General features: G+C 41.0%; 2 protein-coding genes across 3 annotated transcripts in view; one reads left to right on the forward strand and one right to left on the reverse strand.

Annotated features, from left to right (window-relative positions):
• The window catches only part of PITRM1 (pitrilysin metallopeptidase 1), a 58,938-nt gene extending 48,155 nt beyond the window's left edge, over window positions 1-10,783 (forward strand). The window contains exons 22-27 of one of the 2 annotated variants that reach the window (XM_049881653.1): window positions 2,986-3,057; window positions 3,744-3,856; window positions 7,881-8,006; window positions 9,138-9,283; window positions 10,001-10,103; window positions 10,197-10,783. In XM_049881653.1, coding sequence (XP_049737610.1) covers window positions 2,986-3,057; window positions 3,744-3,856; window positions 7,881-8,006; window positions 9,138-9,283; window positions 10,001-10,103; window positions 10,197-10,290 — 654 coding nt within the window. In that variant the 3' untranslated portion in view covers window positions 10,291-10,783. The remainder of the gene's footprint in view (window positions 1-2,985; window positions 3,058-3,743; window positions 3,857-7,880; window positions 8,007-9,137; window positions 9,284-10,000; window positions 10,104-10,196) is intronic. The other variant, XM_049881654.1, reaches the window with a different exon arrangement.
• A 2,687-nt stretch (window positions 10,784-13,470) lies between these two features.
• The window catches only part of PFKP (phosphofructokinase, platelet), a 73,269-nt gene continuing 61,798 nt past the window's right edge, over window positions 13,471-24,941 (reverse strand). The window contains exons 17-22 of the mRNA XM_049881655.1: window positions 20,507-20,671; window positions 18,103-18,164; window positions 17,536-17,647; window positions 16,057-16,156; window positions 14,196-14,298; window positions 13,471-13,829 (exon numbers count right to left, since the gene is read on the reverse strand). Of these exons, the coding sequence (XP_049737612.1) occupies window positions 13,682-13,829; window positions 14,196-14,298; window positions 16,057-16,156; window positions 17,536-17,647; window positions 18,103-18,164; window positions 20,507-20,671 (690 nt within the window). The 3' untranslated portion in view covers window positions 13,471-13,681. The remainder of the gene's footprint in view (window positions 13,830-14,195; window positions 14,299-16,056; window positions 16,157-17,535; window positions 17,648-18,102; window positions 18,165-20,506; window positions 20,672-24,941) is intronic.

Genomic DNA, 24,941 nt, shown 5'->3' on the forward strand with positions numbered 1-24,941 from the left:
CAAACACGTTGTTGTTAGGTGCTGCCAAGTCAGTTCCAACTCATGGCGACCCTAAATACAACAGAACGAAATTATGCCTGGTCATGTGCCATCCTTACAGTGGTTGCTATGATTGAGCCCATTGTTGCAGCCACTGTGTTGATCCATCTCGTTGAAGGCCTTCCTCTTTTTCGCTGACCCTCTACTTTACCAAGGATGATGTCCTTCTCCAGGGACTGATCCCTCAAGATAACATGTCTAAAATACATGAGACAAAGTCTCACCATCCTCGATTATGAAGAACATTCTGGGTGTACTTCTTCTCAGACAGATTTGTTCTTTCATCTGGAAGTCCATAGTATATTCAATATTCTTCACCAACACCATAATTCAAATGAGTCAATTCTTCTTTGATCTTCCTTATTTGTTGTCCAGCTTTCACGTGCATATGAGGCAACTGAAAATACCATGGCTTGGGTCAGGTGCACCTTAATCCTCAAAGTGACATCATTGCTTTTCAACACTTTAAAGAGGTCTTTTGCAGCAGATTTGCCCAATGCAATATATCGTCTGATTTCTTGACTGTTGCTTCCGTGGGTGTTGATAGTAGATCCAAGTAAAATGAAATCCTTGACAGCTTCAGTCTTTTCGCCATTTATCATGGTGTTGCTTATTGGTCCAGTTGTGAGGATTTTCATTTTCTTTATGTCGAGGTGTAATCCATACTAAAGGCTATGGTCTTTGATCTTCATCAGTAAGTGCTTCAAGTCCTTTTCACTTTCAGCAAGCAAGGTTGTATCGTCTGCATGTCATAGGTTGTTAGTAAATCTTCCTCCAGTCCTGACGCTGTGTTCTTTCTTCATATAGTCCAGTTTCTCAGATTATTTGCCCAGCATGCAGATTGAATAAGTATGATGAAATGATACAACCCCGATACATACCTTCCCTGCTTTTAAACCATGCAGTATCCCCTTGTTCTGTTCAAACAACTGCCTCTTGGTCTCTGTACAGGTTCCTCATGGGCAAATTAAGGGTTCTGGAATTCCCATTCTTCTCAGTGTTATCTGTAATTTTTTAGAATACACATGGCCAAACGCCTTTGTGTAGTCAGTAAAACACAGGTAAACATCTTTCTGGTGATCTTTGCTTTCAGCCAAGATCTATCTGACATCAACAATGATATCGCTCATACCATGCATGTCCTTTTCTGAATCCAGCTTAAATTTCTGGCAGTTCCCTGTCAATGTACTACTGCAGCTGATTTTGAATGATCTTCAGCAGAATTTTGCTCGTGTGTGATGTTAATATTTTTCAGTAATTTCACCTTTCTTTGGAATGGGCGCATATATGGATCTCTTCCAGTCGCTTTGCCAGGTAGCTGTCTTCCAAATTTCTTGGCATAGACAAGCGAGCACTTGCAGCCCTTTGATGAGACTTCCCAGTTGGTATTACATCAATTCCTGGAGCCTTGTTTTTTGCAGATACCTTCAGTGCAGCTTGCACTTCTTCCTTCAGTACCGTTGATTCTCAGTCTCTGTGCTGCCTCCTGAAATGGTTGAACATCAACCAGTTCTCTCAGGTATAGTGAATGTATGTATTCCTTCCATCTTCTTTTGATACCTCGTGTGTCATTCAATATTTTACCCATAGAATCCTTCAAAATTGCATCTCGAGGCTTGAATTCTTTCTTCAGTTCTTTCAGCTTGAGAAATGCCATGTGTGATTTTGCCTTTTGCTTTTCTTACTCCAGGTCTTTGCACATTTCTTTATAATACTTTATATACTTTGTCTTCTTGAGTTATCCTTTTAAATCTTCTGTTCAGCTATTTTACTTCCTCACTTCCTCACTTTGTTTTAGCTATTCTCCATTCAAGAGCAAGTTTCAAAGTCTCTTGCAGTATCCATTTTGTCAAATATAGTTCTATATTTTTTATATTTATTCATTTAATTTTGAAACCATTCTATGTATAAGTACTAATATCCCCCTTTTACAGGTGAAAAAAACTGAGGTACAGGAGGATTAAGTTCTTGTCTAACATTGACTCACTCAAGGAGTGAATTCGAACACTGTAGTCTGGCCTGAGAGCCCAGGCTTACTGTTTCTTACTTATGCTTTGCGGCAGTCTCTCACGTAGACTTTGGTTTCGGGTAGAGTACTGTGAGAATAGCTGAAAACAGTGACTTACGGAGCCTGTCTCACTTCTGTTTGTAAGGCCTCAGAAGACACAAAGTGGATAAAATGCATTCTCCCCATGACTCAGTATGTCATGGCTTTCTCTGTAGGATAATTGTATCAAGTAGAAGTCTCATCAAGTTGATTAACTTGTCAAGTGGGTTTTAATCTAATTCTTTAACATGAGTATCATTAGACAGGAGCCCTGGTGGCCTAGTGGCTGCTAACCAAAAGCTGGGCAGTTTGAATCTATCAGCCACTCTTCGGAAACCCTATGGGGCAGTTCTGCTCTGTCCTGTAGGGTTGCTGTGAGTCGGAATCAATTTGACGGCAATGGGTTTGGTTTGCCTTTTTTTTTTTTTTTTTATCAGTAGAGAAGCCTTACTTCTCATTTATCTCCTCACTATAGTTTCTTACAATGTACAGGCTGACAGTCTCTAAATTTTTCCGAGGAGTTATTTCTAATATCTTCTATATTTGTATTCCTATATCCCTTATTCCATTTATAGGTGGGTGTGCCTGCCTTCCCATTCTGTCTCATTAGCCAATTTTATGAACAGAGAGTGTACAAGGGGGCTTACAGTTTCTTTGCGCCTGCCTCTGACTGTAGCCCGTTTATTTTATATATCCTCTTGTTCCACAGGCAATTTTATAACTAGAAAATGCAAAGGAAGGGAAGAAAACACTTAAATTCTTGCCTTTGTGATGTACAAGAACTTTAGTCAACTCTAACACTTGTTATTAGCTCTGTGAATTTCATAAAATGTACCTCCTTAACTATTTCAAGTGAGTTTTAGATTTTTCTAATTTATCTTGGAAATATTTATTTTCAGAAACCCGCATATAATGGATCTAGTGGAAGTATACATGTTAATGGCTCACAGATCACAAGAAAGTTAATCACAGTAAGTTACTACAATTTAGTGTAACTTCAGAATAGACCTACCTGAATGCTCGTAACCGTGTTTCTAAAGGCTGATTGATTATGAATTTTTCTCTACGCCATTGCTGGGGTTGAGTCATGCCCTTAGCATTGCTGGTTCATTACCTGTCTCTGTCACTGCCACCTGGGGCCTTTCTTTCTTAGAACAAAGCTGAGCTAATGCCCTCTTCTTGAGTAAGCTTTTCCTGGTGTTCAGGGACATTCGTTACTCCACATGTTCTCATTGTTTGTAGTGTGCCTTTACTGTAACTCCCCATGTTAATTTAGTTCAACTTCACTTAAGCATTGTGACCTCTTTCTTCTTACTCAGCTTTGGTAATTGTGGCATTTGGTTTAGTTTGTCACAGGTGTAGCAGTATCATAGCAGTGTAATATATTCCTGGGGAAAAATGAGACCACACCAACAACTATGGGTGTAAATGATGTGAAATGAAAGGTTTCTGATAGAATAACGCATTGTAAAGCATTGTGTCAGGATTGGAATAGTTCGTGTTAGTGTTAAAGTGAAAAGTTGTGTGGAATGACATAATCATCAGTGCCTTCTTGTAGGAAATAGTAAATTGAAATATATGATGTAAAAATGTTAGTATCTGTGGACTGTATTGTGGTAATGCAGCCTGACTTGAATGAGGCCCCTTTATTCCTCAGGAACCCACTTTCAAACCATGTCAGATGAAGACACATTTTCTGCTTCCGTTCCCGGTGAATTATGTTGGTGAATGTGTGAGAACCGCTCCTTACGTAGACCCAGATCATGCCAGGTAGGAAATGCAAAGGTGAAATATTGACTCTGAGGTCCCTAGGTCATGCTGCACTCTGGGATCTCTGCACAGCTTATCTGGCACATTAGAACATAATAAGGTATGTATTGCTTAACAAAAATTTTTCTGTATTTACTTTAAATTTTGAACTCGGGTGCTCTTGTGATGTTGCTCTTAACATTTACAGAGTCTAGGTTCCTAGGCTGTATCCAATCCAAAAGAGCTCGCATATAGAAAAGTTGAAATACAGATTCTGGAGTCTTTTTTTTTTTTTTAATTAATTTTTATTGTGCTTTAAGTGAAAGTTTACAATTCAGGTCAGTCTCTCATACAAAAGTTTACATACACCTTGCTATACACTCATAATTGCTCTCCCTCTAATGAGATAGCACAGCTCTTCCCTCCACTCTCTCTCCTCACGTCCATTCGGGTAGCTTCTAGCCCCCTTTGCCCTCCCATCTCCCCTCCAGACAGGAGATGCCAACATAGTCTCATGTGTCTACTTGATCCAAGAAGCTCGTTCTTCACCAGTATCATTTTCCATCCTATATTCCAGTCTAATCCCTGTCTGAAGAGTTGGCTTTGGGAATGGTTCCTGTCTTAGGCTAACAGAAGGTCTGGGGACCATGGCCTCTGGCATCTTTCTAGTCCCAGTCTGACCATTAAGTCTGGTCTTTTTATGAGAATTTGGGGTCTGCATCCCACTGCTCTCCTGTTCCCTCAGGGGTTCTCTGTTGTGTTCCCTGTCAGGGCAGTCATCAGTTATGGCTGGGTACCTGGATATTCTTTAAAAAATAAAATCTTTATGAACAAACTACCTAACTTTGTAACTAGTTATTTTTCCAAACAATTTATATCCCTCTGAGCAGTCCTGTATGCAAAACAGATATCCAGAACCTAAACACAAAGTCCTTTTAAAGTGCCCAACTTACTCCCCTCACTTACGGGTAAAGATTGCTTATATAGATTTCCATTAAACGTGTCAGATTGAACCCCCGTGCTTAAATTTGAACTCTGCAATAACCCCACTAAAATTAAAATAAAGGAATAAAAAAGGCATGAAGCCACAAGGAAAAAACATTGGGAAAAGAGATGACAGGAAGTATGCAAGAGTACAGAAAAATTTCTAAAGGTTGAAAGTGGATGGGCATGTGGTAAGAGCTTTCTCTCTCCCAGTAAGAAGCTGCAAAGGGAGAAGACAAGAAGAAAAAAGCCAGTCTGACTGCAGAGTGTAAAAGCACAGGAATTGGAGACAAATGAAAGATGGGAAAGCAGAATGAAGGGTGGGCTGGAAATGGAGGACTTACGGGAAGGTTGCTATAAGGAATCCCTAGAAGCCCAGGCCTCCTCTCCCACACCTATGAAACTCAGAGAAGAGGCTCGGGATTGAGTAACAGGAGTTAGGTGTGTTAGTGGAAATAGGAGCCTTCTGTGAAATGTGCAGCCTGAATAGTGAGACCCTTCCAGCCCCTTCCTCAGACTGGCTCCCAGAATTGTGGCTGTCAGGCTTATACTTGCTCATTCCTCTCCAGGGAAACTGGCCAGACCAGGGGAGAAGACCTAGAGACAGACCTTTCGGTACTCCCTAGTTAAAAGGCTGTGCCCTTACCTCATACCTCAGTACCCATCAAGAGACCTAGCAGTTCTTAAGTTTATGCAGTTTCTCATGGAATTGCAGTGCCCGGCTCTTAACTATGAATACATTGCCAGGGACTGCCAGCCATTTTAGGAAAGCATTAAAGGTGAGGTGCAAAGTCAGAATGCACCAGAAGGAAAAGGGAAGTATTAGGAAATAGGCATTGCAATGTCCTTTCTGTTGCAGGGATCAAAAACAATATCTTATTATGTGAATGTGTATATTTATTTGTGTAAAACATTCATGGAGAGATAAGAGAAGCTAACACATTCCTGAAATAAGAACAAGATAGTGTAGAAAAGGAACATTCAGAGAATAAGAAATCCAAAAGCCTGATAATTAAAAGAAAAATCTTTGACAGCAGGTTGGACAGGTAAAGTTGAGAAAATTTCCTTTCCGAGAAGGTAGGAAAAAAAAAATGGAAAATGGAGAAAAGCAGAGGGCAAATGGAGGGCCAGTTCAGATATACAGTAACCAATAATAAGAATTCCAGAAAGAAAGAATGGGAAAAAATGAGGAGGGGTAAATTAATTAGCAAAGAAAAAGTACCAGAAAATTTGCCAGAACTAAAGGCATGCATGAGCTTCTAGACTGAAAGGGCTCATGAAGTATCCAGCATGAAAAATGAAGAAAAAGACCCACATCCAGGTACACCATTGAGAAATTTCAGGGCATCATCGATAAAGGAAACACTTTATAAGTTTTCAGAACAAAAATAGGTCACTTATAGAATCTGAATGGTATTAGTCTTCTGAATATCAAAACTGGATAATAGAAGAAGATAAATCAGTGCTTTCAAAATTCTAAAGGAAAATCATTTCCACCCTAGAGTTCTGGACAACTGAAGCCATAAAAGTGTAAGAGTAGGGTAAAGATCATTGTGGAAATGCAATGTCCCAAAACATGCAACGTCCTGTGCACACTGTCTGAGAAAGTGCCTCGCCCAGATGAGGGATTAAACTGAGAAAGGAGTGTATCGCACCCAAGAAATATGAATCCAAGCCATGAGACAAGGGAAAGGAAGTTTACTATTGAGTAGAAAAATATAAATTTAAAACACTAAAATGTTACAGGCGTTATCTTGTGGGTAGTGGGGTTAGAGATATTTTCCTTTTTTTTTTTTTTTTGTACTGTGTAATTTTTCAACAGTGGACATGTATTTCTTAAGTAACAGATAATAGAGATTTATAAAGAAAAATATATACATGAAGGATAAAAATTACGTCTTTGCTGGCAAGTCTGAAGCAGCATTCTTCACAGGCACCTGATCTCAAGGGTTGACATTCCTACTTTATTAATTTCCAGCTGATCGATATGTCACTGAAAACCAAACACACCATCAGGTGAATCCTTGTGATCTCCGTACCCCATGTTTCTGCAAACCGACTCAGATGGTCCTTGTGAACAGGCTTATATTCATTCCTTTGATTTCTCATCTGGCCTGTTCATTCTCTTTATCCATTTTAGAACAAGGTCAGTCAGCAGGTCATGTGATTTGGGAACCCAGTGCTTGGCACAGGCACAGCAAACCTGTGTCCTTCCTGCTGAATGTTCCCTAGCCATCCCTTACTTGTCCAGCAGTCTTGGAATATGGCTCTGTTCTGTCTTCTGCCACAGGGAGATGCTTTCTAGAGCCATCCCTTTTCTCTTCCAGAGGATCAGATACTGCCATTCACAGTGGAAGTCAGCAGAAAATATGCTTCGTTTACAGAAGTCTACTTTCTGTAGGGAGGGATACCTATAAAAATCAGTTCAAGAGATTTAATTTCCTCCCCCTTCCCCACATTTTGATAGGGAGCAGTATAAAATGTATGATCACACATTTGCCTTAGCAATAACTGCCTCATTTTTTACTGTATCATACTTTTAAAATGCATATAAAAACCTGTTGCTGCTGAGTCGATTCCAACTCATAGTGACCCTATAGGACAGAGCAGAACTGCCCCATAGGGTTTCTAAGGAGCAGTTGGTGGATTCGAACTGCCAACCTTTTGGTTAGCAGCCAAGCTCTTAACCACTGTACCACCAGAGCTCCAAAAATGCGTGTAGTACATGTATATTGTAACAAGCTAAATATACGGTTCAGAAATGTTTAAGAAAAAGTTTATAATCCCTCTTCACCTCCCTTCCTCCAACCCCAACTCCTACCTACCAACCCCTGAAATCCAAGGAAACAATTTGAAAATTATTCTTCACTTTTTTTCTCTTAGTTTTTTGTTGTTTCAGTTAATTAAAACAATGAGACCATAAGGTATACCTTACTTTACAACTTGATTTTGTTTTTGTTTTTGCTTAACTGCATTCTCTCCTTTTCTTTGGATTACTTTATATAATACTTAACCTATCAGTCATGTTTCTTAACTTGCATTTTTTAATCATTAATTTCAGTCTAAAGGTCCTTGCACGTTTGATGACTGCTAAATTCTTACATACAGAAATTCGAGAAAAAGGTGGTGCCTACGGTGGAGGTGCTAAACTCAGCCACAATGGAATATTCACTCTTTACTCTTATAGGTAGGTTTTTCCTCCAGTTACGTACACATGTGTACAATTTGCTTCTAGTCATCTGCTCTACTAATTTTCAGAGTGTCATTACTTATATATTGGGGTGAATTTAGAAAAAGAGTATTTCCACTCTTTTTTTTTTCTTTTTTCAATTCTTCAACACTTAACCACAGCCAGCAATGTCCTTTCTGCTGTTAGGTTTTGGGGACAGTGGTATGTGACATGAAACATTTTACCTTACATAAATCCTAGTTGGATGTCTAGCATATTTAAGTAGAAGACATTCTCAGAGCTTTCTGGGCTAGTTTTAATTGTAGAGGCCTATGTGGGTATTGTTCTGTTTTCATAGCCACAAGACTATTCCTTTTTTATTTAGAGTAATTATTTTCTGTGATCCTTCTTTCTGAAAAATGTATTTTCACACTCTTAAGCAAAGGGATGGATTGTTTTCTTCCACCCTGATGCAGTTCTCCCTCTGCTCTTGACCATAGTAGCTGGTGAATCGATTTGTGCTAGGAACTTTGCTTTTAGATAAGGATATAAGCAAAGTATGACCCCTTTTGTCAGTCTCTACAATAAGACATATTTATACTATATTAATAGGAATAAGGGGCTATGGGAGCTCTCTTTGCATTTAGACAAAGTGAAGTATCTCAAAAATTGGCCCAACTATACATAATTTCTAGATTATTCTGGGTACATCTTGCGGAAGTGAAACATGGTTTTCATTTAACCCCTTCTTAACTTTATGTGTTGTGTGCCATTGAGTCAATACCGACTCGTAACAACCCATGTGCCTTCCCTGAATTTCACTGGAATCCAGGCTTTCCTTCATCCACCTGACTTCCAGTCCTATTGAAATCATAATGACACAGTTGCATTTAAATAATCTGGTGACTCAGCTGGACAGACAGACTACGTCTCTAGGTAGAGGGACAATATGCTGAATGATTGATGAGGTCAGATTTGAATTTCTACTGACAGGAATTGGTTTTTATCAGTGGGGGTCTTTGGACTGTGAAGCAGTAAAATAGAGCCCTAATGAACAGAAAATGATGAGGGACTGTTAAGATAACACCTGATTGTGATTTATTTCCCACTGGTAAAATGTTTGAAAATTTAACTTTTTGGATTGTCTAGGGATCCAAACTCAATAGAAACTCTCCAGGCTTTTGGGAAAGCTGTTGACTGGGCTAAATCTGGAAAATTCACACAGCAAGACATTGATGAAGCCAAACTTTCCGTGTTCTCTGCTGTAGATGCCCCTGTTGCTCCTTCAGACAAAGGTATCTTGAGTAAATAATGAAGAGAAAGTTGATAAATCATATTACCAGACAGAATTTCACACAACTAAGTTTTCCAAGTTATTTTTCCCAAAGATTTGCTTCTCCGCACATGTGGACCAGAAGCAGCAACACCATCATTTTTGATAAACTACTTGAGTTTTTTTCCCCATCTCCCTATCCTTTTCCTTTATGACTTTCCTATTTGACACCCTAAACATTGACCTTGAAACTATACTCCTTGACATAGTTTAGACACATCCAGGCACGGACATCTTGGTATTTGCCATTTAAAAAAAATTGAATCATATCATCTTAGAGCCTAAATGATCCAAGTCTGAGAGGTTAAGGGACTTACCCAAGGTAACATAACTTGCTAGTTAGGGTTGAAGGAGAGCATTTTGACATGGCACGTATAACAGCCACATTACTCTGTAAAGTCATGTTTGCTTAAAACTGTATCAACTTTACATGACCCTTACTCATCCTAATTCCAAGTCAGTAATGAGGAGTCGGTGAGGCTCTGAGATGGGGTAAAGATGGACTAAGAGGAGGTGAAGCTTGATTTCAACTTATAGACCGTGTAAATATTTCCCTCTTGTTGGACTATGCACAGAAGTGTACATGTGACAGTGTCAGTATCCCAACCCAGATGTTGGCACGAGTTTGCTGCCATATGCCATCACTGGAGCAGCTCATGTGTACCTTCGTTACCTTCAGGTGTGGACCATTTCTTGTATGGACTCTCAGATGAGATGAAGCAGGCACACAGGGAACAGCTCTTTGCCGTCAGTCATGACAGACTTATCGATGTGAGCAATAAGTGAGTATCAGGGCGTGGCTCAGTATACTCAGCGAGGAACAAAAATTCTTCATGTAGGAAACAGGACTAATGTATCATCTTTCTTCTTTCCAGGTACCTTGGAACTGGGAAGTGCACACATGGGTTGGCTATACTTGGACCAGAGAATGCAAAAATTGCTAAAGATCCATCATGGATAATAAGATAACTAAGCCTGTGAGCTAAATTTAATTCTGAAAGTTCAGAAATGTTATTGGTCTTTTAAAAATCTTGATCGCATACTGTTCTTAAAATTTTGCCAAGTGTGCTGACTGGCAGGTCAGACCTAAACTCTTTCTTCTTACAGAAGGAGAAAACGTTGTAACCATGAAAAAGTAATTTAACTGAAATAATTAATCATGTATTAAATGCCAAAGATGCACAGATAATTTTAAAACTTACTGATGACATAAATGCTTATTTTCCCTTAACCCTAGAACATGTCATTTCAAAGTTTAAAAGTAAAAGGAAACTCTGACCTACCTGTGCTTTTATTCATAATTTTAAATGACATTTTGCTAAAATAGTATTTTTAGGGCCTTTATTAAAAAATGAATGAATAAAACGAATGAACAAAGCCATTCCAGAGCCCTCCCTTGATTTATAAACATCTGTGATCACACCAAGGACCTTTGGGGAAGTCTTTGTAACAGATAGGAGTTCAGCAGGGCAGCCTGATAGGCGACTGCGGAACAAACTCGTGTTTACACTGCCATCTTTAGAGAACTAAGTATGTTTAACATAAACTTTTCCTAATTTTTCATTACTTAAGAGATCTGTTTCTTGTGTTACATAAATTAGGCTTTTCAGACAGAAGGAAACTTCCCAGTCCTAGCTCTGCCTCTACCATTTTGTCCCCAGATTTCCTAAACAAAACATATTCTTGATCATCTACCTTTTCTATATGTAATAGCCCCCTCCTCCCCTTTTTTTTTTTCATTTCTGGTATAAAGATGGGTGGAATTTTTGGAGACTAGATCTAAGAGTATAGACTGGAGAAAATAGGCAAAATATTTTTAATTACAGAAACTAAGACCCGCCTGCTCAGGTTATTTTCCTCTAAACTGCCCTCAGTGAAATGTGGCTGTCATCCAGCTGCTTTTCCCTGTCTGTAATGTTGCGGCAGTGGGTTCAAACAGAGCAGCAATTGTGAGGATGATGCAGGATGGCGCACGTTTTGTTCTGTTGTACACGGGGTCACCATGAGTTGGAAATGACTCGGGCACCCAGCAATTTTTGTACCTGTAGACTAGAATATAATCTCTCTGCCTCCAATCTTGAGGTAGCCTAAATCTAAAAGAGAATTAACAGTGAATAGCTCTGGCAGCATGTTAGACTCCACTGGAGAGCTTAATCCAGGTCCCACCACCAGAGTGTGAAGTGGTCTGGAAGAATGCCTGGGTATTAGAAATTCTTTTTAAAAATTCCCTGGTGTGACAACTAGGATTGAAACCAAAAGTGTATGAGATTCCATTATTCTTAAGGCATATGTTCATGTTTTTTATTTTTGAATTCCCCTTATATAACTTTAAAAGGAGAAAGTGAGGCTGGAATTAAATAGCCTAGCTCCATTCGTGACAGAGCCAGGGCCAAATATCCCTTTTCCTGATCTAGTATCTTTTCAGCGTATTAACTCTTAGTATGGGACTGAAAAACAGTTGCCATCAGCCCCGACTGATGGCAACCCCATGTGTGTCAAACTGTGCTCCACAGGGTTTTTTTTTTTTTTTTTCTTCTTCTAAATTTTATTTTGTTGTTGTTGAGAACATACATATCAAAACATACACCAATTCAACAGTTTCTAAATGTACCATTTGGTGACACTGATTACATTAAGTTGTGCAACCATTCGCACCCTCCTTTTTTGAGTTGTTTCTCCCTCATTAACATAAACTCACTGCCCCCTAAGGCTCCTATCTAACCTTTCAAGCTGCTGTTGTCAATTTGATCCCACATAGATAGTTCTTAAAAGAGCATAAGCTCAAGGCAGACTTTTTTTTTTTTTACTAGTTAAGCTAAACTATTGTTTGGTTTTAAGAAGACTTCAGGAGGTATTTTTGACCTAAGGTTTAAAGACTATCTCAGGATAATAGTTTCAAGGGGTTCATCCACCCTCCATGGCTCTAAAAAGTCTAGAGTCCATGAAAATTTGAAATTCTGTTCTGTATTTGCCCCTTTTGATCAGGATTTTTCTATGGAATCTTTGATCAAAATGTTCAGTAATGGTAGCTGGGCACCATCCAGTTCTGCTTTCAGGGAAAAGGAGGCATTTGTTCATGGAGACAATTGGCCACACATTCCATGTGCTCCTATTCCTGACTTTCCTTCCTTCGTTGCCCTAGGTAGATAGAGACCAATGGTTGTGCCTGGGATGGCCGCTTGCTTTTAAGACTCCAGGCACTACAGAACATGACCCTAAACCTCCAACCCAAGGAACTAAATCCCACGAGGCGTTAGGTTGAACATAAGCAGCCTCAGCAGCTACTTTTTTTTTTTTTTTTTAATTTTTTGGTCTGTCTTTGTAAATACATCACACAACTTTTGCCAACTGAGCTTTTTACAGGTGTACAACTTATTGACAGCAATTACAGTAATCGGCTGTGCAACCCTACCCTTAATCCATGGAATTTTCCCATACCATTAATCCCCTTTCCTCCTCCCTCCCACCCGTGGCAACCACTGATAAGCTTTGATCTCTATACATTTGCCTTGTCTTTTTATATGAGGTGACACCATATTTGTCCTTTGTGGTTGGCTTATTTCTCTCAGTATAATGTCTTCAAGCTCCAGCCATAATGTAGCATGTATCAAGACTTTTCTCCTACTGGCTGGGTAGTCTTGCATTGTATGTATGTACATTTTGTTTATCCATTCATCTGGTGATGGCCATTTAGGTTGTTTCCACCTTTTGGCTATTGTGAATCGTACTGCAGTGAACACTGGTGTACAAGTCTCTGTTTGAGTCTCTGCTTTCAAGTCTTTTGAGTATATACCTAGCAGTGGAATTGCTGGGTCACATGGTAGTTCTATTTTTAGGTTTTTTAGGAACGTCTGCACTGTTTCCCACAATGGCTGTACCATTTTACATTCCTACCAGCGATGGGTGGAAGGTTCCAGTTTTCCCACATCCTCGCCAACATTTGTTACTTTGTTATTTTCTTTACCTTACTGTCTCAGTGAGAGTGAAAGGGTACCTCACTGTAGGTTTGATTTGCAGCCCTCTGATGGCTAATGATGCCAAGCATCTTTTCATGTGTTTGGTTGGAGCTTTAGCCAAATGTCTAATAACACTAGATACACACACTTTAAAACATGACACAAAGTACAAAGTGCAGTGGACAACTGGCGATGAAGTGGGTGCAGGCTATGCAACGTTTTATTTGATCCTATCAGAATGTGGATGATATTGGTGACTGGTGCTCTCTAAATAGGTATTAATGTCAACAGTACTTGGCCAACAATACTTGCATAAAGTGCTGATAAATAACTTAAATGTCTCAAAAACATCTGAAGCATCTAGACATCCAGTACAGCTTTGGAGCCAGGATAAATGTGGGTGTTTAAATCCCTGCAGATTCCTCATGAGGACGGAGATGCACATGTTCCAGCTGGCCCGAATCAGAAACGTCATAGCTTGCTTTGTACTTAGCCAAAATTTTCATTACAGGCCGCAGTTTCAACCACCACTGTTCTTTGGGAATTCTGTGCCTGTGAAGGGAGCCAACAGCAGGAGTGATTACACCTGTTGCCCTGAGACAACTTCTGACTGTCCTGTTACTGCGGCTAGCACGTACTGGTTCGTGCTCGGTCACAGAGAACATGCTGGAGCCAGTTAAATAAAGTCTGTGTGATCAAGCAATTCCCACAGGCTAATGGAAACCATTCTGTTTATATTTCTTAAAATTCTGCCTAAAGGTCTAACATTTTTTAACTTAGTTTCAGAAAAGTGAACGTGTTACTTAAAATACTAAATGAGTTACTTAAAATAGCTCATATAGTGCAGTCCCTCTATGCTTCATGCCTGCCCTTATCCTAACAGCAGTAAGATGTAGGATGTTTAATTTATTTACTTACTCGAAATCTGTGTCCTTCCTTAGGTCGGCCACTGGTTGAAAAACAAGGTTTCTCTTGCTTATTCCCAGCACACAGACTGAGTCATCAGTTACAAACTTTTTTCCTACGGAAGTGGAAAAAAAAAAATGGTATAAGCACTAATGATACATCATACTGAATGGGCAGATAAAATGGCATATGAAAGAAGGAAAGGTGAGGAGAGAAGAAAGAAGGTTTGCTAATGTTAGGGAACAAAATCACCTTGGGGAGATTAAAGACTCAGATTCTTACTAACCACCCTGGAGTGGAGGGAGGGGAATTCATAAAAGGACACCTTCCAGAAAATGAAAAGAGATGCTGCGAAGTGGAAGAAAAACATTTGTGACATGTGATCGACAAAATGCTCAGAGTAAAAAATGCATGTGTGTATGTATACATATAAAATAAATTCCTGCAAAGTAATAAAAAGTATAAAAATTTCCTGTAAAATAGTAACAGAATAAGAGGTCAAATACTTGGACAGTTTCACAGAGGAAACAAGAACATTAAATAAGGATGTCAAATGTTGCATTTCCTTCATTAATTATCAAGTTGAGCATTTTAAAGCCACAACGAGACTATTTTGCACCCACCCAGTAGGCAATAATTAAAGTCGGCCTGTATCGGGTATTAGCTAGCTGTGGGTAACAGGAAATCTCACACCTGAAGGTCTGCATGCAAAAGGTCAAACCAGTTTGGAAAACTAGTAAAGCTGAACCCATGCATGGTCATGGTGTAGGTGGAAGGGACACGCGGTATGTGGACACCATGCCCAGGGGACATGCGCACAGCAGCACTGTCTGTGTTAACATGACGCTGGGAAGCACTCCAGGCTCAGTATCACAGGAATGGCTGAAGGTGGCAGACCTAAGCTGTGGGGTAGTATCTGATGAACCACGACCACATGCATCATGTGGATGCATCTCAAAAACCTCACCTACACAAAGAGCAAGTCACAGAGAAAACACGCAGGCTTCTACTCATATAAAGAACAGAAACAAACTTGAAAAACTAGATTTAGTCATGAATAATAAAACCCCAAAGGAAAACGGGGATGATTCACACAATACTCAGGTTAATGGAAACTTCTGGTGGGTCGGGAGTAGAATACATACTGTGGGAGAGGGACACGCTGAGGTTTTGACAGAGGAGATAGACAAGACACCTGATCTTATGTTGCTGCTGTTCTGTATAAAAATTGTAGTATTGAATCAATGAATATGTCCATGTGTCTTAAAGCCAGTTCAAAGAAAGCGTCTCACGTAGCCAAAAAACAATATAAAAATCACATTTTACCATCTCACTAATAGAGTGCAATATGTGCACAGTGACTTTCTACCTATTAATAAAAATGTTACTCAATTATTTGAGTATCTGCCATCACTAATAAGCAAGAATAAAGCACTTCATCATACTAATGAAGGTCCTTGGGTGGGTGCAAACAGTTTGTGCTCATCTACTAACCTAAAGGTTGGCATTCAGACCCACCCAGCGGCATCATGGAGAAAGGCCTGGTGATCTGCTCCAGTAAAGATCACAGCCAATAGAGTCCTATGGAGCAGCTCTACCCTGTGACACACAGGGTTGCAATGGGTCGGAATCAACTTGACAGCAATGGGTTTTTGTTTTGGGGGAGAGACTTACTAAAATATATCTTAATTATTACCTTGAAAGTCATAAATAGCAACACTCTGAGACTAGCAAGAGTAACACAATTTTATCATGCACAGTTCAATGCTGAATTAAAACAAAGGAACAAATATCCTATTTCATAAAATACAGGTATTTCTAAGGGTGCCAGCTTCAGTCTCAACTGAGTCTACACTCTGCCATGACTTTGTACCTGTTCCCTGGGATTCCTTCAGTTTTGTTGTAATCCACTGCACAGCTCTGGAAGACAGTTTTGTTCCAAAGTTTCTGTCAAATGGAGAAGGTGCTCCACCCTGTTGATGGTTAAAAGTTATTAAAATATTAGTTACACAACAATGCTTACCAAACCATTTATTAGGAAAAAAATAAATACATTAAAACCACGTTAGTTTAAAAATTTTTATTAACAAAATTCACATATTTTTAAGAGCTTCAAATTTGAAAACATGATTTTTTTTTTGGCATAACTATCTCCTTGTATATAGTTGGGACCCCCCCCCCAAAAAAAAAACCGAAAAGAAAAAAACAAAACCCTGTGGCCTGGCCTCAGCCTATTAGGCCACTATCACAGTGCTTTTTAATCCCTGTCAAGACACAGGAGATTGTAATCAACCAGGTAGGTCTGCTAAAATCTTTATTATTTTAGAATATTATATCAAGATTTCTTAATCTCTTCTGGGGAGGCAGTCCACAATTTCTTTCAAGAATCTGGTAACATTGTGAACTCAAACGGATGAAAAATATGCATACCCCTACCATTCCGTCATTTAATGTCGGGGGATTCCTGGGCCCTTTAAAGTTAACTAACAAACCCTAGGTCAGAAGTTCTATAATGCAGAAGGATGGAGAGGTAACAAGAGAAAGACAATAGGCTGGCAAATGAGGACTAGGACTCATTACCCCCAAGTCCACCTCTGCCCAGCTATGTGATTTTAGGAACACCTGTAAACCATAAAACGAGGGTGGACCCTACCATCGTCTCTAAGATTCTTTCCAAATCATTGTGATTTAGAGTAAGTTGTAAATAGGAATCATTTGTCTGATATTCCAATTTAAATTTATTATTAAACTTCAATATTAAACTTAATGAAGTATTTAATTTGAATACATTTTCCAGTTAACTGGTGCCCTTCTTTACGTGAACGTTGATAGCTTTCCTCAAAATGCTCATACATCCAAATGTCGCAAACCACAGAATTCCTAAACCTAGTGATACTTGATATGACTTCTACGTGGAGCCGTAGTGTAGTTCAAATGTTGTTTTTAATCATTTTAGGATAACTTATAAACACACACTTTTTTCAAAATGGCTAAGATATCAGTCTTAAAAAAGTTACATAAAAACTGCTTCATTTTCTGCTTTGTAGTGCCACAGGTGGGTTACATGAGAGCTAATGCCGGCGTGGGGGGCAGTGATGGTTCAGTGGGAGATTCTCGCCTTCCATGTGGGAGAACTGGGTTTGCTTCCCATGGGGGCTTGTGTGTTGCTATGATGCTGAACAGGTGTCAGTGAGCATCCAGACTAAAATGGACTGAGAAGAAAGGCCTGGCAATCTACTTCCAAAAATCAGCCAATGAAAACCGTATGGATCACAACCGTCTGATCCCGTTGTGCACGGGTCGCCGTTGAGTCCTGCCGGCTTGGCAGCAGTTACCAACAACATCACCCTACCTGCTGCATGTGGCCCAGCACATTCTTTCTGCAATCGAACACTCCTTTTCCTTCTTCTGAATAAAGCTGGCAAATGAAGTCAGTGGTATAATTTTCATTGCAGTTCTCGTTTCTAAAATGAAAGAGAAGTAGTCATTTATTCACCAAAGAACACAGCTTAGGGTTTTTTGATAACATTTCCCCCAGTGGTTCTGCTGACTGCCTGGGGGCACCGCTTGCTCGGCTCCGGTGGAAAGGCCACCGGCTTTCTGACAGTCACGGGGCCCTCTGCCCTCGTCTGCCCCTCAGGTGGCTCTGCGTACTTTCTTCTTCTTTTCTAAAGACTGGAGGCTTAATTAAAGAAATGATTTGGAGATTTCCTAAAAAAAAAAATCACCCTTTAATTCTTTAGATACATGCAAGTTTTAATACACTGCACAATTACTCTGCTTTAAAGCTTCCCCCCCGCCCCCCAGGAGTCATAAGAAGAATCAGTAGCAAAGGAGTGGCTCTTAGATTTCACATCCTAAAATAGACGAACAATCTAGGCCTAAAATTAAAATAAAATTAGAAATATTTTCCCATTACCTGAGCACAAGACCCCTCTGAATGGTGGTCTTCATTTTCTCTGTCAAGTGTTCCACGTTGGACTAGAAAAGAGCAGAAAATCAGAAAATAAACTTTAAGTGCCTGAACTCAGCTGCTAACCAAGAGGTCAACAGTCGAAGTGACCAGCCGCACCTTGGAAACCCTATGGGACAGCTCTACTCTGTCCTACAAGGTCGCTATGAGTTGGAATCGACTCAATAGCGACGGGTGTGCTTTTTGGTTTGGTGTGCCACGTCCTGTGTGATTGTAAGTAAATAAGACAGAGAAAGCAGCTGCTCTCACATTTTCGTGGGAGAAGACAAGAAACTAATAAGAATGTATCGGGTAGGATAAACGTGCTCGTAATGATAAGGAAACAAGGTGATGTGATACATATGACAGGAGCAGGGAAGCTACATTGTTGGGTGTATTGATTTGGTCAATGGAACCCACAACAGCCATGAAAACTGCTTTCCAAAAACAAACTTCCCTCTTACAACATCAATATATTTATTCTGTGCACTTGCCTAATGTTTACATATTTCTTATTCCTGGGTATATTTTCATGACAACATTTTCTATCTCTGAGCTCTCATAGGAAAATAATTACCTGCCAACCTACCTTAGAGAGAATTTCATATAACTACCTAATGAACATTTTCTGACTGGGGAAAACTTACAGAATTTTATGCACAAATTATCCTATTTCAGTTTGTTAGGAGTACTACAAAAATGAGGAAATTTTCTGATAACTTACCTTTTAAAAAATGGAGGTGCGAACATATAATCAAATCTCAGTAATAGTTACATTCATTAAACATCTACTTATGTGCCAAGAGCTATGTTAAGTGCTGGTAGACATCTTTTAAGTGGAAACGTTGAATTCAACATTGTGAAGAAATTCAATAGTGCAAGTTTCCATGTTAGAAATAATAAGTAAAAAACTAAGTATCTCTTTACTTGATTCATTTGGTTCAGAAACAGGTATCGTAAAACCATAACTTCTGAAAAGGCAATAGCTCAAGTTATATTTTATTGCTAACTCCTGCCTCTTGGACAGGGCTCACTAATTTACCAACTTTATGTGATGCAAACCTGAGTCGAAGGATGGCACTCTGAGTCACCTGGCACAAGAGCGAGGACGGAATTGGAAAATACTGGTAGCGACTCGAGGTCTCCTTACTCCCAATCAAGACTACCTACTGGTTAAGGGTAAGGATGACGCAGGTTGAAGTAACGCCCTGCTAGCCCTCCTAAACACCCACTCCTCCTTTACTTGCTTTGGGTGGAGACTTGGGTGCCCTCAATATCCTGGGGTCTTCCCTCCTCCTGCTTGGCAAGGTGGCGGAGGCTCTGGTCACCATGAACTGGGCCAGTGAGGTGGGCCCAGAAAGCACAACTCAGTCAAAAGATGGTGCAGCTGAATTAGCCCTCAACCTAAAAATGCTAGAGGACTCTGGGAAGTCTCAGTCCTCCTACTGTCATTTTAGAAGAAAACAGGTCCCGCAAAGGCATCAGCAACTCTAAGATTTAAAAGAAGCATGTTGCAGGGATTGCCAAGAGCTAGGTCTGGCTTCTGTTTTATTTTTGATTGGCAACATGTTTATATCTTCTTCCCCTACAACACAGCAGCTCTAGCCACCACCGCTGGTGTCTCGTATTCACTCCCTAATTGCAGTTAGCGTTTATAATGGAAAGTGGCTGCTTCCCTCTGGCAGGTTACACAGTATTCCGGCAGAGGATGTTTTCCAACTACTGCAAATCTTCCCAGCCAGAGACCCACAAAGACACCAGAAGTCTGGGACTGTTTTAAATATTTCAAAAAGCCTAAGGGTTTGATTCTGACTCACAGCAACCCTATACGACAGAGTAGAACTGCCCCCATAGAGTTTCCAAGTAGCAGCTGGTGGATTTGAACTGCTGACCTTCTGGTTAGCAGCCGAGCTCTGAACCACTGCACCAAGAGAAACTATACAGTTACCCACATCAACTATTTAAAAGTATCAGATATTTAAAGGTTCCATTAAACAAGCAAATATCTCCACATGGCTTATTACTTATGTAAGAAAGACATTACTTATCTGATAGACAAAAGAGTTTATTAAATAGACAAAAAAAAAAAGTTATAAGCCTGGGTGAAAAGAATAAAAGGTGCCCTGAGACACGTAAATTCACACAATCCTAGCTCACTGCTCTTCACTCTTCGAGAGTTCCTAATGCCAAAGGATATGCATCAGTAAATTTCACTGGGATTCAACCAGATGGATAATTGGAAATGCACAAAAGTTGGTTTATTTTACATTATCTCCATCCCCTCACACACGCACACACACACATGAAAAAAACCTCGAATACAAGAGAGCAGCACTTAATGAGTTCTAGAGGTCGGATTAGCATCACATACCTGTAGGTCTCTGATATCAAACGGCTCTTCAAAAATATAAGCTGCGTCCGCTCCGGCCGCAAGGCCCCCCATGTTGGCCAGGTAACCGCAGTAGCCGCCCATGGTCTCAATGATGAACACACGGCGCTTGGTCCCACTGGCTGACTGTTTGAGGCGGTCGCATGTCTGATAAAGAATATTAATAAAAAAAATATTAATCATTCCACCACAGGACCTCTGTTAGTTCTGGGCAACTGGGTTTCCCACCATGAACTAACTGGCAGCCCCACTTCTTCCAGCAATTCTTGGTAAGTCTGTCCTGATTTCTATCCTGAACGTGCAGTAATGAGCATTAAATATGCAGATACAGTATGTACAGGTACATAGGTGCCACTTCCGAGTTAGTATTAACACAAATCAGCCTCACAGTTACAGTCAACTAACCCATTATCCACTTCGGGGGCATGACTGTGGACCCTGTCACTGACCTCTTCATGAGCACCTCCGCAGAGAGGACCCAGCAAATATAACGGGAAAGGATGGTCACTCAAGCCTGTTAACTCAGCTCTGCTCTTTGAACGAACGCATCCCTGCTAAAGCAGACTTCACAGGATGTGAAACCGTTAGCTAATGTGAATTTAGATTTTATAAGAGCGTCAACTCTCCCACTTAGCCAGTGGGAGTGACTGAATGATTTCATTTTCTTCAGAAAAACTCCCCATGTTTTCAGGGTTTTGGTAATCTTCAATCTGCTCATGAATGTTACATCATGTTTTAGGTAACTATCAAAGATGAATGGTGGCATCTTAGACAAAAGTACCCCAAGAACTATTCCAGAGATAGCCATCTGGTCCCAGATTATGTCTTGCCATCATCCAGGGACGGATTACCCAATAAGCAAGGTACACATGGGCTTACTTGTGCTTACTTACTAATCTTGTAGTGCACAGTTTCACAAGGGTTTCACCAAATTGTGCACTACAAATTTCTAAGTAAACATAATTAAACCCATGCATACCTATTACTGAAAGCCCGTAGGTACCTCGCTTGCTGGTTAATCGACCCCTGCCATCATCCCTCCTTGAGGGCCTGAGCTCAGGAAAAAAAAACAAGCAAAAACTGGAAAAATCCGCCCACTGCATTTCCACTCTTCTACACTAGTCCATGCAGCCACCCATTACCTCTCAGGACTGCTGCAAAGTCTCTAATCAGCCCTCAGCATCTACTCTTGGGCCCCCGATCTGCTCTCCACACAAGCTGTGATTCTTCTGTGAAAAACACTGACCCGACAGTCATTGCCTTGCTCGAAGCCCTTCAGTAACTTCTCAGTCTTCTTCCGGTAAATGTCAACCCCCTTCATAGGGAGCCCCTGGCCCTGCGTCACCCCCCTCTGCCTACCTCCCCGAAGCAGCTCCAGCCACCTTCACTCGCCACCAGGGCTGCTTCGGAATGTGCCACGCCTATTCCTCCTCGGGCCTTCACACACACTGTTTCCCTGGCTTGGAATGTTCTTTAAGCCCTGGGGTGGTGGAATAACGGCCCCCAAAGATGTCCAGGTCTTAATTCTTGGAACCTATGAATGTCACCTTATATCCTGAGAGACTCTGCCATATGGGTAATGTAAGGATCCCGGGGTGGGGAGCCTATGTGCGCTTACCCGAGTGGGCCCTCAGTGCAATCACAGTGTCCTCTTTATACAAGGGAGGCAGAGGCAGGAGGCAAGGTGACACTGAAGCAAGGTGCTATGCTGCTGGCTTTGAAGGTAGAGGAAGGGGCCAGGAATCAAGGAGTGCATGGGTGCAGCTCCAGAAGCTGGGAAAGGCAAGGAGAGCAGGCTTGAACCTGTTCCTTCCGGTTCCAAGCCCTGCGGAGAGTGTGCAATTCTAACCAGTTCCCAGGCAATGGTTAGGGACCAACTCTGAGAACCACTAGCAGAGCAGTAGTTCTCCAAATTCATTACACAGAAGAATCACATGTGGGTCTTGTTAAACTGTAGATTCTGATTCAGTATATCGGGGGTGGAAATGCAAACTCTCAGCAGAGATTCGAACCTGAACGAGTCTGAAGCCCTGAGTCAAAGGGATTCTCCCCTATTGCCTCCAAAGAGACTCCTTGATTTCAGAACATTAAAGCCAGTCTCGGACTTCTGGCCTTCAGAACAGTGAGAGAGTAAGTGTATGGTGTTTTAAAGCACCAAGGCTGCGCTAACTTGTTACAGCAGCAACAGGAAGCTAATACAGGCACCTGACTCAGGGTTCAAAGTCATTTTCTTGGGGAACCTTTCCCAGATCCCTAAGGCTAACCAGATGCCTCCTTACATGCTCTCATAATACCTTGTCTTTTCTTCATAGAAATCACTTTGGTTTCTCTCTGCAAGATCTGTGTGACTATTTGGTTTGGTGTGTCTTCTTCACTAGAGTGCAAACCCACAGGGCAGGAATCGGAGGACTGGCTTAGGCCGCTGCAGTATCACCAGCACCTAGCTGTTCCCTGGAGCACAGTCCAAAACCGTTGTCGTCAAGTCGATTCCAAGGGACCCTACAGAATAGAGTAGAACTGCCCCATAGGATTTCCAAGGAGCGGCTGGTAGATTCCAACTGCTGACCTTTTGGTTAGCAGCTGAGCTCTTAATGACTGCACTACCAGGGCCGGAGCACAGTGGGGACACAATAAATGTTTTCCAAATGAATGCAATAAATGCAGCTGCCATCCCTATTCCCCACCCACCAACCAGTAAGGGCCAGACTCCTAGAGGACGCCCTAAACTAGCCTGTGGAGTGTGGAGTGAAATCACAACAGGGGTGGCGAGGGCAGCGCGTTTGAGGACTAGAGGTTCGCAACCTTTGGAGGAAGAAGACACAGGGCTTGTGCAGCAAAGTGTAATAACACCCATGAAAAAAATGTTTATACGAGTACTGGGAGTTAACTTTAAAAGAACATTTTGATTAACAAACACAGGTTCCATTAAAATGATCCCTATCTATAATCCAGTTCTCTCAAAATAATAAGACTGATTTACTAAAAGTCAGTATGCGCTTTAGTTGGTGGTCGGCTGCACAACCATAGCAGCTGAGGCAGGAAAAAGTAACAGGTGCTGATATGACAAGTCCTCTTTTTCTCTGTCTTTATGCAGGGGTGGGACAGGAATGAAAACTAAGGAAGTATCTAAAAAAACCCATTATCCCTGTAGGGCTGGGATGTAGAATTCTGAGGCCTTTTCATAATTGTGTTGAGTATTTTTTAAACGGCATGCCGGAATTCGAAACTCATTACATGGTCTTTGTTTTAGAGAGGTTCTGTGGGACAGAAACAGGGCATGACCGTAGAGCAGGTCCCATACAAGCCTGATGCATAAGGGCCTGATGTGTGCCGCCACACTAGAAGATAAACGGTGAGGGCGTTAGCACTGGGTACACTCTCCTGGACAGGTGCAAAATCACATGGGTCATTTTCCCATGTATCTCCCCAACGTGCTCTAAGGTGGAGAATTACTATCACTGATACAAAGAACAAAATTAGAATCACTTAATGGTAGCATAATATTACCAGCAAAGAACCTGCAGTGAGGCAAATTGGTTTGTATGTATGCGTACCTAAATATTGATCTAAACAGTCAGTTAATGGAAAAGATAAAGAAAAAACCTGCGTAAACTTGACAACTGAGCAAAGACCACCAGTTTAGTCTTTCCATTTTTAATCTCTCTCTTTTTTTTTTGTATGCTACTGAATATAAAGACGACTAAGTTATTAGCTAGGGTGGAACAATTAACCTTGCTTAAAGCTTAAATATACCTTTCCTAAATACTCTCATTACCTAGATTGAATCAGCTTTGTCTAAAAACCAATGAATGATTTGAGCTGTATAAAATGTCTCATTCAGTTACTAAAGGCAGTGCTGACACATGAAAGGCCAGAGACCCAAACGTAGCCTGTCTCACGCTGGTGGCACACGGAGGAGGTTCCCTAAGTCTAGGGCCGGGGGAGGTGGGAGCAGGAGCAGAGTGGGAGGACAGACATTGCAGAAAGGCTGACACTCCATGCCCATCACAGGGGCTGCAGCCGTGAGCTGAACTATTTAGGCACCACCAGGGTGGATTATCCAATAGACAAGTGCTTTCCAGATCATCTGTAGTGAAACTGTTCACTACAGATTAGTAAGTAAGCAAAAGTAAGTCTGTGCTTACCTTGCTTACTGGGTCACCCACCCCGTCAAGAAATGTAAATGTGAAAAGAGGCTTTGATCCTGTAGGAAGGGGCTGTGGGGCTCGGAGACAGATGCCAGCCATATCTAGCAGCACGATCCTTGATGTGGTAAAAAAAATGTGAAATTCTTCACTACAGGTGATCTGGTAAGCAAGGTAAGCACTGTGCTTATCTTGCCTATGGGATAATCCACCCCAGGCAAAGCCAAGCTGCTCTCACTTCCATTTTCCTGATGGCAGACGTCTCTGTCAGA

Source organism: Elephas maximus, chromosome 4 (genome assembly GCF_024166365.1).
Source record: "Elephas maximus indicus isolate mEleMax1 chromosome 4, mEleMax1 primary haplotype, whole genome shotgun sequence".
In the NCBI taxonomy this organism is placed as follows: domain Eukaryota; kingdom Metazoa; phylum Chordata; class Mammalia; order Proboscidea; family Elephantidae; genus Elephas; species Elephas maximus.